At 50.3% G+C, this 13,699-nt stretch overlaps 2 protein-coding genes across 7 annotated transcripts in view; one reads left to right on the top strand and one right to left on the bottom strand.

The window, feature by feature from the left end:
* The window catches only part of ANKRD13B (ankyrin repeat domain 13B), a 31,896-nt gene extending 29,525 nt beyond the window's left edge, over window positions 1-2,371 (top strand). For both annotated transcript variants that reach the window (XM_081844148.1, XM_081844147.1), the window contains exon 15: window positions 2,017-2,371. In XM_081844148.1, the coding sequence (XP_081700274.1) occupies window positions 2,017-2,239 (223 nt within the window). In that variant the 3' untranslated portion in view covers window positions 2,240-2,371. The remainder of the gene's footprint in view (window positions 1-2,016) is intronic.
* A 5,288-nt stretch (window positions 2,372-7,659) lies between these two features.
* CORO6 (coronin 6) overlaps window positions 7,660-13,699 on the bottom strand; it is a 28,549-nt gene continuing 22,509 nt past the window's right edge. For all 5 annotated transcript variants that reach the window (XM_081844225.1, XM_081844223.1, XM_081844224.1 and 2 more), the window contains 5 exons: window positions 12,527-12,631; window positions 10,587-10,732; window positions 9,660-9,717; window positions 8,567-8,797; window positions 7,660-8,143 (listed from right to left, as the gene is read on the bottom strand). In XM_081844225.1, the coding sequence (XP_081700351.1) occupies window positions 8,021-8,143; window positions 8,567-8,797; window positions 9,660-9,717; window positions 10,587-10,732; window positions 12,527-12,631 (663 nt within the window). In that variant the 3' untranslated portion in view covers window positions 7,660-8,020. The remainder of the gene's footprint in view (window positions 8,144-8,566; window positions 8,798-9,659; window positions 9,718-10,586; window positions 10,733-12,526; window positions 12,632-13,699) is intronic.

Raw genomic sequence — 13,699 nt, 5'->3', positions numbered from 1 at the left:
AAACTGGAACGTGTCCAGAGGAGGGCAACCAAAATGGTCAAAGGCCTGGAAACGATGCCTTATGAGGAACGGCTAAGGGAGCTGGGCATGTTTAGCCTGGAGAAGAGGAGGTTAAGGGGTGATATGATAGCCATGTTCAAATATATAAAAGGATGTCACATAGAGGAGGGAGAAAGGTTGTTTTCTGCTGCTCCAGAGAAGCAGACACGGAGCAATGGATCCAAACTACAAGAAAGAAGATTCCACCAAACATTAGGAAGAACTTCCTGACAGTAAGAGCTGTTCGACAGTGGAATTTGCTGCCCAGGAGTGTGGTGGAGTCTCCTTCTTTGGAGGTCTTTAAGCAGAGGCTTGACAACCATATGTCAGGAGTGCTCTGATGGTGTTTCCTGCTTGGCAGGGGGTTGGACTCGATGGCCCTTGTGGTCTCTTCCAACTCTATGATTCTATGATTCTATGGTCAGATCTGCTTTGGGTTTCTTTAACAGAACCACCAAACCCTCCAGCCAGAACCAATTGCAAAAGATACATTGGGGGGAAACTTTTAAGAACAGAGTGCCTCTGAGCTCAGGGATTTGTTTTCAACACTGAACTGATGCAAAAGCCCATTCCTAGTTAGCAAAAGATTTGTTTTTGATTCGGAGACCTAATTGGACCATGAGGCATTCCCACTGTCGTTTGTCTCCCAGTTGTTGACTCCCAGTTGTTTGTCAACATCCACAAAGAGCCTTGTTTTACTTTGAAGGCTTGACACATTTTCTTACAGCCCCAAGCTTTTGTGGACCAGAGCCCACTTCATTCGTAAAAGAAGAATATCTTTTATTATGGTATAAGCATTAAGAACACCAGAAGATGGAACTGGCAAAATTGTATAGAGGCAGAGAAGAGTTAACCTTTTTAAGTGGTTACTGGTTTTGTATTGTAATATGTTGAAAGAGGGAACAAGGTGAAGGGTTGTATTTTTCAACATTGTCTTGACGGTAGATGGTGGGATCCAGCATTCAGTGTAGTAAACACAGTAAAACTGTCCATTCTCGCATCAGAAGCAGAGCCCGTTGGAACATCTGGTGGGCCACTGTGAGAACAGGATGGGAGGGGCCTTTTCAGAACCACAGAATCATAGAATTTGTAGAATCGGAAGGGACCACGAGGGTCATCTAGTCTTTGCAATGCGGGAATATTTTGGCTTGGCCTGATCCAGCAGGCTCTGCTCTTTAACGCTAGCTATGAAATTCAGCTTTGGGAGAAACTCGTTTTTGTTTGTAAGAGACAAGTTCCTAGCCCTCATGATTCTGTGAGAACAGGATGCTGGACTCGAGGGGCCCTCTTTGGCCTGTTCCAACAGGACTCTTCCCGCATCCTCACAAAGTGAAATAAATCAAAATCTGTGTATGTTATACAGTGGTACCTTGGTTCCCGAACGGCTTGGCTCCTGAACAAATCGGCTCCCAAACATCACAAACCTGCAAGCACCGTATTTTTCACTCTATAAGATGCACCAGACCACAAGATGCACCTAGTTTTTGGAGGAGGAAAACAAGAAAAAAAAATATTCTGAATCTCAGAAGCCAGAACAGCAAGAGGGATCGCTGCGCAGTGAAAGCAGCAATCCCTCTTGCTGTTCTGGCTTCTGTGATGTCTGCATTTGCTCCATAACACACACACATATTTCCCCTTACTTTTTAGAAGGGAAAAAGTGAGTCTTATACAGCAAAAAATACGGTAAGTGTTCTGGTTTGTGGACGTTTTTTGGAAGCTGAACGTCTGTTTTGGCTGTCAGCAATGTTTTCGGGGCCAATCAGAAGCCACGCCTTGGTTTGTGAACGTTTTGGAAGTCAAACGGATTTCCAGAATGGATGGAGTTCGGGAGCCAAGGTACCACTGTAATTCCATTCCGGCAGCAGAATTAAGTCTCCCCTTGACCGATATCATTTAACTGAATTAAGTCTCCCTTTGACCGATATAATTTAACTGAATTGCCGACTTAAGCAGCCTCTCTTTCCTTTGCTCCTCCAGGACACCCCAGCACACGCCCCCGCCCCGCCCTGCAACCCCACAGCAGCCCCCCGCGGCGCCCACGGCGGGCAGGGGGCCCAGCCGCCCGCTGCCCAGTTACGCAGAACAACTCCGCCTGGCCATGGAGCTGTCTGCAAAGGAGCAAGAGGAGGCCGAGCGACGCTCGCGGCAGGAAGAGGAGGAGTTCGAGCGGATCCTGCGCCTCTCACTCACCGAACAGTAGCAGAACACCCCCCCACACCCAATGATCCGGGGAGGGGGGGCGCTGCGCGATGGTGGGGAGCCAGCAGCACCCATGCACAATCCCCTGGCCTGCCTCCAGGTGGCGCCAGAGCTCCGCAGACTCTGAGGACCCCCCCCCTTTCTATTCTCAGCCATGCCAAGTGACTTATCAGCAAGGATTTGGGGTGGGGGGGAGGGGCGTAGAAATACTGACCCGACTGGGGAGGCGCCAAATGCACCCCACCTCCCCAACACTGAGCCATTTAACAGCCCTCCCCACTTTTCTATTGGGGGGGGCTGGGCAGGTAAGTCTCAGCGAACTGGAGGTTTTTGCACGGCGGAGGCACTTAGGGGAGCAAAGTGGGAGGGGGGAGAAGAGAAGCAGAAATGCATGCTCCCCGCACCCCAAAAAACACACACTCCAAACACTTCATCCCTGTCTCTGTACAGCCTGCCAGACTTAGCTGGGTGTCTTCTCCCATCCTGCGGTGGGCAGGATCCGTCCTCATGGTTATGCATTGCCCATGAAAAGCATCCCAGGGGCAAGGGGGCGGCTGTGTGTGTTTCTGCAATTCTGGGCACCAGCAGAATATAGGAAAGAGAGCGGGAATCAATGTCGGAACAGAGTGGATATTTTGGGGGTGGGGTGGGGGGTTTGCTATGCAGCAGCCACTGGCTTTAGAAGTTGGGGACATTCATGGGTGGAAATAGGAGCTGTTTAATGTCCTACGTTCTGTGATCTTACTTAACTTACCAGCCTAGATGGCTTTGAAAGAGAACTGGACAAATTAGTGGAACAGGCTCTTCTCACATTCTTAATACAGTCGTACCTCTGTTCTCAAATGGCGTCCGTTCTAGGAGTGCGTTCAACTTCCAAAAACGTTCGAAAACCAGGATGTGGTTCCTGCCTATCGGAAGTCGGAGAAGCCATGTCAGACGTTCGGGTTCCAAAAATAGTTTGCAAACCAGAACACTCACTTCCGGGTTTGCGGCATTTGGGGGCCAAAACGTTCGAGAACTAAGCTGTTTGAAAACCAAGGTACGACTGTAATAATAATTTGAATTTTTTTTTTTCCAATTTCCCCAGCCACTCTGAGCAGCTTACAACATATAGAAAAACACAACAAAACATCAAACATTAAAAAACAGAGTATCTTATACAGACTATAAATAAACCAATAAATTGATAGAAAGCAATAACAATAATACCCCCCCTCCAAAAAAACCCCTCGCCAACTGCTATTAGATCTGGGAGGGAGAAAGACAGAAGTTATTAGCTCTGGAGGGGGAAATTTAAAAATAGAAAATTAAAATTAATTGGAGCCATAGAATTGTAGATTTGGAAGGGATCCCAAAGGATCATTTAGTCCAACCCCCCCCCCCCCCGGTGTTGCAGGAGTCACAGTTTAAGAATCCAGATTATGGGAAATTAGCGTTAGACAGGTTTAAACACCTTCTCCTCAAGTGCTGCTTAATCTCTCCAGCCCCAGTCTTCAAAGCAGTCTGTGGGCTGCTCATTATTTACAAACTAACTAACTAACCAGGAGAGAATTTAATGTCATATTTAGCTAACAGCTTTCATTTAAAAGCAGCAAGTTTCTAGCCCTCATTGGCACCAGAAATACATGTGGCTGATGGGCAGGAAAGCAGAGTGACAAGGTGGAGTCGTGGGGCTGCTCACAGAGTAGACCCTTGAAATTAATGGACCCAAGTCAGTCATATCTATTTGCTCCAATGGGTCTACTCTGAGGAGGAGCAGCTTTGAGCACAACTCCATGGTTCCAGCTAAATCCAAAATGTATTGATTTATTCCCCTTGCCTGGGAGAAACCATCAATGTCACAAGTGGGGGGGGGCAGAATAAAAGGGCAGAATGGATAGATATTGTAAAGGGACTTTAGCGTTGCATAGTTGGAAGGGATCCGTGGATCATCTACTCCAACCTCTTGCAATGCCGGAATTGCAGCAAGGTGTTGGTTTAAGTTGAAAACGTTGCACACCTTGATAGCACACAGCCTCCCCCCTCCCTGCAGCGGGTCTTTCCCGTCACAAGCCTTTTTTAAAACTTGCGCTTGAATCAGAGCAGGAAAATCAGTGCACATTTGTGGACAGAAGCAGGAGATGATTGGCAAGGAAGGACGGTGGTGGGCGGGGCTAGGGGAAAGTAGGCAGAGCAAAGGATGCAAATTTTACCTGTGTTCACTCTGCTCTATCCTCCATGGGAGAGGCAGGATCAGAGCTCCAGGATGCATTTCCAGGCAGAAATCTTCCAGCAGAGTAAAAAGCAGGGGCAGTGAGGGGTGTGGCCTGTAGGGAGAGGGTGGGGCCAGGGAGGAGGTGGGGCCTCTAGGCAGGGGTGGGGCTAAGGAGGAGGTGGGGCCTGGGGATTCCAAGGGCCCAGTAGAGAGGCAGGGTGACTGGGACGGCATTTCAGCCCTGCCAGTGGCATAACGTGGGTTGTCAGCACCCGGGGCAAGGCAAGTAATTTGTGCCCCCTAACCCGGGGCAAGGCAAGTAATTTGCGCCCCCTAACCCCTAACCTGCCACTGCTGCCAGCTTCTTCTTGCTGCTGCCTGGGCTGGGGTATTTACGGTAAGATAGCCACGGCGGCGGCGGCGGGTCCGTGTCAGGTGATCTGAGGCGAGTTGCCGCTGGCGCTGCCGCCCAAACGACGCCGCTTGCCCGGAGGAGGAGGAGGGCAGAGAGGCGAAGAAAATGCAACATGGCCCAGCAGCTGCAGAAGCAGCGGGGCTGTGAGGAGGGGCTGCCTGGCGTGCCCTCCACGGCCCTGATGCGTGGGGACCGCGGCGAGCGCTGAGAGCCGCTGCCTGCCGGACGCCTTCAGCCCGGACGCGCGCACAGCTCGTCGGTTCCGTGAGACATGGGGCTCTGCTACAGCCTGCGCCCAAGGCTCTTCGGCGACTCCGGAGGTGGCGAGCGCCCCCCCCCAGATGTTGCGCCCGGTGCGGCCGGCCCCCCCCTGCACCCCCACGCTACGCCACTGAGCCCTGCATTTTGAAAGTCCACAGCACTGGGATAATTTAACCTGGAGGTGGATCAGGGAGATAAATTCTAGATTATTTTAATTTGGAGATTGCAATTCAGCCAGTAGCCTCTGCGCTCCCCTGCTGCCCAGCACCAAGTGCACTTATGAACCCCGCTTTTCAAAAACCCAGGTCTCTCCTGCCAGATTCCCGACCCTCCCTGTTTGGTATCAACGCTGCAATGCTGTTTTTGCCTAAACATGGCTTCCAAACTCCAAAGGGAGGGCAAGGGGAACCCTAAGTGCCAGGCATGGGGGGAGGAAGCAGCGCCCCCCAAGCCCGGGAAGTGGGGCAAGCTTTCCTTGACATCTCCAGGGCTCCTGTTGCTGCCTACACCCGAGTCAGTGTAAATGGGCAGGTTGATTTTGAAGGCAGAGACGTGTGCAGCTTGGTGCCCCCTAGCAGCGAAGAACTGTAGAGTCGAAAGGGACCCCGAGGGTCATCTAGCCCAACCCCCTACGATGCAGGAATCTCAATGTGATCATACAAACCAGGTGGCCATCCAGGCTCCGCTTACAAACCCGCCGGGAGCCTGTTCTACCGCCAAGCAGCTCTCGCCGACAGAAAGTTCTTCCTGATGTTGAGTCGGAATCTCCCATCTCGTAACTTGAAGCCATGGGTTCAGGTCCTCCCTTCCGGAGCGGCAGAAAACAAGCTTGCTCCACCCTCCATGTGACGGCCCTGAACCCGCCTTGCTTTACTCTGCTCTCCCACAGATCCCTGCCCCAAACTCTTCGCTTCTTTTCCTCTTTGAGACAGAGCTCGGAAGTTGGCAGATGTCACAGTAAACCATGGTTTGCTGAATTAGGACAGTGGGTCTGAAGTAGAAGGTTTCAGCCATGACCACTGGCTTTACGGGGTCTCTATCCTGCAGCTAAGGGTTTTCTCCAGTTCTTATTCCTCCCCTCTTCTCCCTGAAAAACACACCTCCCCTGGTGTAGCCCTCCTAGAGCATCTGGAGCTCTCTTGAGGTCACGACAAACCCCGTTGTTCAATGGTGCTAACCTACACACAAATACACACACACATGCCTCTTCCTTGTCCAAAACCTTTGCCAGGCAATGGCGGGGGCCAGAGATACACCTCTAGGACTACTTCTCAGACGTGCCCCCACCTCAACACCCCACCGAGACAAGACAAATGTGTCGTGCACAGTTTAGGGGTGGACAGGGGGTGGGGTGTGTGTGGCTCTTCGTAAAGGATGTGGGTCCTTAACCCCCACGTGCCAGGGGGAAGCCACTCTCTGAGGGGAGGGACCACAACAACCAGCCTGCTCAGGTGTGTTACCTACACAGAGACACAAAATAAAACCTCGTGAACCTTCGCTGTCTCCTGACTCCGTCCTTTTGGCGTCTGTTGGGAGAGGGCCGTAGTTCAGTGGCAGAGCGACCGGCTTGCAGGCTAAACTTCTCTAGGTACGGTTGAGAGAGGTTCTGCGACTGAATCTGGGATCTACCATGGAGCTATGGTTTAAGAAGAAGCTCCTTCGTTTTATTTATTACCTTGTTGTGAATCCTGTCCCTCATGGTTTGTTCCCCCATTTTATCTGCGAGGTAGGTTAGGCAGAGAGCAAGCCATCTAAGGCTGAGCTTTGTGGCCGAGCATGGATTCGAACCCAGTCCCTCCTGGGTCCGACCCTGTTCAATGACGACACAGCCCTGAAGGCTATAGAATCACAAGAGCTGGAAGGGAACCAGCGGGATTGATAGACACAGATTTGTCCTTTTACAGACAGAAAAAAAGAGAGGCTGCGTCTGATGAGTACCTTTTAACTGCACGTATATTTTAATCAGCGTTTGCGCATGAGCAATGGCCCTCCTGCCTTGTCCCACCCCCCAGCCCCCCCCCAAGAGGTTGCAGCTTTGCAATACAAGCATGGGGGGAGGGGCAGCCCCCCCTCCCGCTCCATTCCAGGGATCCCCAAAATTAATTGGCACATCCTCACAATTCAGGAATGGCCTACACATCTCTTTCCCCCCTTTTCAAGCAGCCGGCACTCCACCCAATTACATATTGCAGAGAACAACCTGCCCCCCCCCCAAACCAAAGACATGAGGCAACTCATCAGGGCCCTGGATAATTGTTCCAAGCCATCCCATAATACCCCACCCGTTCGCTCAGCACAGAGGCCACCCGATCCGCTCTCCTCTGGCCAACATCTGCCCCCGCCTGCAGGGTCTGTCTCTCCCCCCCCAAAAAAAGCAAGCAATGCCTGCCCCCCACTTCCCATCGCCCCCCAGTCTCCATTCAACCTCAAATCTCGACCCCCTGCCCCACCCCGGTCACTGCATCCCAAAACACACATGGAACAGGCCCCCCCCAATAAAAATAACACAGTTGTCCCGTTCCGTGGCAAGGAGAAGGCAGGATGAGGTAGAGGGCGGGTATCAGGCCCAGTTTTGGGACAGGGTGGGGGGCCAAGATATGAACTCGGATCCCTCTCTCCTTCACGCTCTCTGCCCCCTCCCCGAAAAGGTCTTGCCTGTCGTTCCAAAGCAGCTGAGATCAAAGTCCAAGCTAGGGGGGGAGGTCAGGGTGGTGGGCCATTTCCAGTAGGTGGGGGGAGAATGTCCCTGATCCCCACTGCAAACGTCTGCTGAGCCATGGGAGAATAAGCAGCGGAGTCTCCGGGAAAGGGGAAAGATGCAGAATCCGGGTCTCCGGCGGAGGGTGTCCCCAGGCATGGCCAAGGCTGGTGGGTGGGTGTGGTTTTTTGGGGTGGGGTGGGGTGGGGAGTTGCTAGTCCGTCCCGTTGGTGAACTGGCAGAGTTTGTTTTCCAGGTCAGAGATGCGCTTCTCGTGAGCTTGGACAGTTTGCCGCAAGGACCGGATCTCTTCCAGAAGCTCCTCCAAGGCAGAACGCTTTGGGGGGGGCAAGCGGGGAGAAGGGATGGAGAAAGAAAGAGAGAGGAAAGCAAGAGTTAGAGGAGTGGAAGGACCTAGGGGACCCCACCACACTCCCTGGAAAAGGTCTCAGCCCTTCATTCCTCCAGATGCGGAAAATCAATCTTCTTGTCCACAGCATTTGTGAGCCTCCACCAAATATTGAAGCCATTCGGGTCCATTCCGCAGCCCCCTTGAAACTCCCACTGAAATGCTTTGGAGGAAACTGAACAGCGTCAAAGTGCCTTGAAGGGCATTTTGTGGTTTTTTTCCTCCAATCGCCACCAGGTGGCGCCACAACTTGATTTAACCCTTGCTGCAGAGAACGTTCCAGGCGCTTCACCTTTCATAGCCGTCAAGTTTACCCCCTCTCCCGCCCCTGAGCGGAAGAGAAAAACTCACCGAAAAATTTGTGTCGCAAGTGGACTGGCTTCGCCGTGGCCCCGTGGGGGGCCTGCTGTCCAGGATGTTCTTTTTGGTGACCTTGAGCTCCCGGTTCTTGACGGGGACATAGCCGTCCCGCAACGAAACCAGGATGGGCTCCGCGTCCTTTCCCGACAGCCACTCGTCTGCCTCGAGTGCAGGTTCAGGCCCCGGCGTGTCAGGATATAAATCGTCTTGGAAGAGGTCGGACTGTCCAGGACAGAGAGAAGGGAACAGGAGAGATTCCAGACTGCTTTGTTCTTGCTATCCATAATGCCCTCTGGACTAAGATCTGGTCCATCTAGAACAATGGTTTTGGGGGCCACCACCCCCACCCCCGGTTCCATAAATTCACCCCCGTGTCCCCTACCCTACAAACAGCATTATTTAGAATAGCCACTAAGGAAGACAATAACACAGTAACATTCAAGGCAGCAACTATTAATTGCACATTTGTTCAAAACAACATTTAATAATAATAATAATAATAATAATAATAATAATAATAATAATAGTTTGTATTTATACCCTGCCCTCCCCAGCCAAGACCGGGCTCAGGGTAGCTAACAACCAATAATAAAAATAAGCTGATTAAAATACAATTAAAAAAAAACAAGATTAAAATACAACATTAAAACATTAGGATGCAGCTTCTTCACAGGAGGAGAAAGGAAAAAGAAAAAGGGGGCTAAAATTCACTAAATAGAATTAGTGAACTTTTCCCAGCTTTTCAAAGTCTGATAGTCATTTACCCCTCCAGCACACACACCCCGCTGCCCCCAGGGGGCACTATTGCCCATTTGGGAACCCTGGTTCTAGAGCAGGCATGGCGCAAGACCCTCTAGCCCCCCCCTCCCAGGTGCTGCTAAACTACAACTCTCATCAAGCCTGGTTTCTGGGTCTGATGGGACTTGTAGCTCAGGTATATTGGGAAATTGATGCAGCCTGTGTGTGTGTGTGTGCGCGTGTGTGTGTGTGTGTGCGCGTGCAATAATGGTTCTTCCTCCCCCGCTCCCCCCCCCTCAGTTCAAATTGACATGCCCACGGTCCCCGAATCTTCCGATTTGCTCACCTTTCGTGGAACGGTCATAACAATGGGCTCGCATTTGCGCTCGTGCAGCTTGAAAAACCTGTTTCATGGGGGAGAGGCAAAGGGGGACACGAGGTCAGGTGAGGGCAGGGAACCCGTTTTTCAGTCTGGGGGCTGCATGCCGGGGCTGGGGTGAGGCCGGAGGGAAAAGTGTGTGGAGCAACAAATTTTGCACACAGACCCACACACACCCCTCTGCAGCCTCCATCACGCCAAGCGAAGAGTCAGAGTTTTGGGAGGGAATTTCCCAGCCAGGCAAAAACCCACCAGGTGTGGGGCAAAAACCCATCAGGGGAAAGTTTTGAGGGCCAGGAAGAGAGGCTTGGCTCTCCCCCTCTGTGGGTTATGGGGCAGGCACAACCCTATCACCTGGGCTAGATTATTGCGCCACCAACACCTTAAGCATCAGATCCCCAGACACTAGGCTGCCCCATCCACTGAGGTCGTGGTTATTTGGGGCTTTTATTCAGATCCCACTGACCTAGATGGAGCTAGCAGCTATTGGGGAAATGGCCTTCTTGGTGGTGGCCCCTCCATCAGTGAAACACGCTCTCCAGGGAGGCCCACTGGGTGATTCACTGGTTATGAGCTGTTTAACAGCAGAGGGGACTCCCTTCTTTCCTTTAGTAGCAGAGGTTGGACGGCCATCCATCAGGGACTCATTAGCTGTGATTCCTGCATGGCGGGGGGTCAGGCCAGATGACCTTTGGGGGTCCCTTCCAACTCTACAATTCTGTGGTGCAATTTACATCAAATTCAATTTGTGTCAGATTGGCACGCACCAGCTGAGCTTGCCAATGGAGAGGGCAATAATCGAGATTTGCTCCTTTCCGAAGCCACAAACCTGCCTTAGGAATGTTCCCCCACACCTCTCCAGCCACCCTCCACCTCTTGGGCCTTGAGCCATACCTGGCAATCTCGCATTTGCTGACATCCAGGCCTCTCTTGGGCATGAAGCCCATCCCTCGCTGGGGTTCTTTGCTGCTGTAGGTGCTCAGGTAATGGACGTAGGGGGCTTCGTCCGTAATCTCAAAGTACCGGATACTGCTGTCCCCCTGCACGGAAGCAGGAGATTTAGGCTGGGAAGTAACTCGGCCTTTGGTTTCGTTTTTTTAATTAGTTAGCGTGAATCTCACACATTTCAGAGTGCAAGGAAAAGTTCGCTGCGTTTTTATCGGCATGGAAGTTTGCTGATAAACAGGGATAGGGGGATGCCCTGAGCGCAGAAATTAATATAAATAGGAGGAAAATGCGCATACATTTGAAAAGCAGGGTAGGGCATGCCTTATGGGAGAACTCTCTTTCTACAAATCAAAACTTTTTTTAAAAAATCTAAAATCTAAAAATCCAAAATATCTCAAAACATAAAAATATCTTAAACAAAAAGACAACCCCAAACCATCAAAATCTAAATCCAAAATGCTAAATCCCTATCTTTGAGCATCTTTCCACTTTCCTGAAAGGCAAACTGTTTCGTTGGATATCAGTCCTGGAAGATCTTCCCTCAATGTACTCGGTCCACTCTTCCCCCACTTCCTTGTTTCATCCTCACAACCCTGCAAGGTAGACAAGCTGAGAGAGAGTGTGGCCAGTGTGTGAGGTCACCCAGGAGCCAAGAGACTCTTACAGGCCGCTATGCCGCAGAAGTGTTGTTGCAAAAGGAAAAGGGAGGTGGGAATGTAAGAAAGTGAAGGGGTTCTGGGAAATGATATATAATGAGTTAAAGAAAATGCTGAAATATAGCTTTGTAAAGAAACCAGAAACCTTCCTACTGGGAATAACTAGAAATGAAATAAATAAGAGGGACTGTAAACTTTTTCAGTATGCAATAACAGCAGCGAGGATATTGATGGCTCAAAAATGGAAACAAGAAGAAGTACCGACTTTGGAAGAATGGAGAACAAAACTAACAGATTATGCAGAACTGGACAAATTAACTGGAAAAATTAGATTCCAAAGAGATCATAAGTTTTTAGAGGACTGGGGAAAATTTAGAGAATATTTGAAAACGGTATGTGAGGAAGACACAACGCTAGTGTGTTTTAAAGAAGCTTTGTGAAAAAAATAAGGAATATTGCAAGAATGTAAATGATGATAGAAAGAATGTACTTAAAGGCAATACTAATATTAAGGAATGTGAAGATAATTTACGGATGATTGTCAGAGAAGTTGAGGGAGGTCCAATAAGCTAAAATATGTGATGTGAAAATTTGTATGATTGGAGATTTTATGAAAAATATAATAAAAAAGTTATTTTAAAAAAAACCGCAAAAGGAAAAGGGAGGAGGAGGGGAGAGGAAAGCAAGCGAGCTCAGGTACCAGTTTTAAGAATGCCCAAAATGGAAACAGTGGGAGAAATGGGGGCAGTTGCTCTCAAGGGCTCTAGTGCCCCCATCTCTTCTGCAGCCAGACAGGAATGCTACAGCCTCCCACTTTAAAAAAAAAAAACCAACCACTTTTATTTCGCTTTAAACAAATACATATAAATATAGACAACCAAAATTACAAAAGAAAATTCCTTAATAACAATAATAATGTAAAAAAGCTAAAAATCTACAAAAAATATCAAAGTACATGGTATAAAACATAAGCCATTATGGGAAAGAAAAAAGAAAAAGGAAAGAAGAAGGAGGATGAGAAGGGGGGGGGGGGAGAAAAAGAAAAAAAGGAAAAGGAAAGGGAAAAAAAAGAAAGAAAAAAGAAGGAAGATAAGCCAAAACACAAGAAGGCTCATCTATTGTACGCTTCCGTCAAGGTCATAACAGATCATTATTCTTATCAATTCTCTCTATCTGCATTCCAAAGAATCCCTCATCTTGGTATCAGGGAACACTTCTCTCACTTTTTACCTTGCCACACAGGTAGACTATGCTGGAATCAGGGTCATAGAAGGGAAGGAGAACTCCGTTGCTTGTGTCCATCTCCTGGAGGGCTATGGGCTCCTCGAAGTTCTTCTGCAGGAAGAAGGGGCTGTCAGGGCACGGGGGGCAAAACCAGACCAGACACAATCTGGGCACAGCAATCACACACACACACACACACAAAATGGGGACGGCTTCTCTCAGCCAGAAGCCCAGCACTACCCCATCTCCCTCCTCAGCCCCACAACCCAAGTGGAGAGGGAGTCTGGAGCTCAGTAGCAGAGCCCCCACTTTACACGCAGGCGGTCCCCGGTTCGAAATCTGGCATCTCCAGAAACTGGTAGCGTGTGATGGGAAGAGAGCTTCCTCTGCCAAAGGCGCTGCCAGTCAGCGCAGACAACACTGGGCAATGCGGAGAAAGAGCCTGGCATGGTATACAAAGGCGGCATGCAATGTTTCGTTGGGCTCTGCCACTGAGCTCCATTGAAAGGCATCTCAAAGGACATCTAGTCTGACCCGCCCCACAACAAAGCCCATTAAGCTAGGGACACACCCCACTTCCCTTTGTCAGGCATTTGAATCACCTTCCTTTCAACATCTTGATTTTTGGGTTCCCATGCTGGGAGGGAGCCCAAGGCTCAGAACCAGGAGGAGCAAAACAAGGAGACCGTGTGCCTCTGAACATGTGCTGTGGGCCAGGTCATTCTTCAAGCACAGCTTGGAGCGGGAAGTCTGGCTATGCCAAATGCCAGCTGTGTAAAGGCCACCCTATAGGGACGCAGGTGGCGCTGTGGGTGAAACCACAGAGCCTAGGACTTGCCGATCAGAAGGTTGGGGGTTCAAATCCACACAATGGGGTGAGCTCCTGTTGTTCGGTCCCTGCTCCTGCCCACCTAGCAGCTGGAAAGCACATCAAAGTGCAAGTAGATAAGTAGGTACCGCTCCGGCGGGAAGGTAAACGGTGTTTCCGTGCGCTGCTCTGGTTTGCCAGAAGCAGCTTAGTCCTGCTGGCCACATGACCTGGAAGCTGTACGCCGGCTCCCTCGGCCAATAAAGCGAGATGAGCGCCGCAACCACAGAGTCGTCCGCGACTGGACCTAATGGTCAGGGGTCCCTTTACCTTTAAAGGCCACCCTGTAGCAGCTCTGGGATTAACATTTC

This window comes from Podarcis erhardii, assembly GCF_964252035.2.
Source record: "Podarcis erhardii genome assembly, chromosome: 16".
NCBI lineage: Eukaryota > Metazoa > Chordata > Lepidosauria > Squamata > Lacertidae > Podarcis > Podarcis erhardii.
Note: the sequence above shows the minus strand (reverse complement) of the source record. Positions and strands in the feature narration are given on the sequence as shown.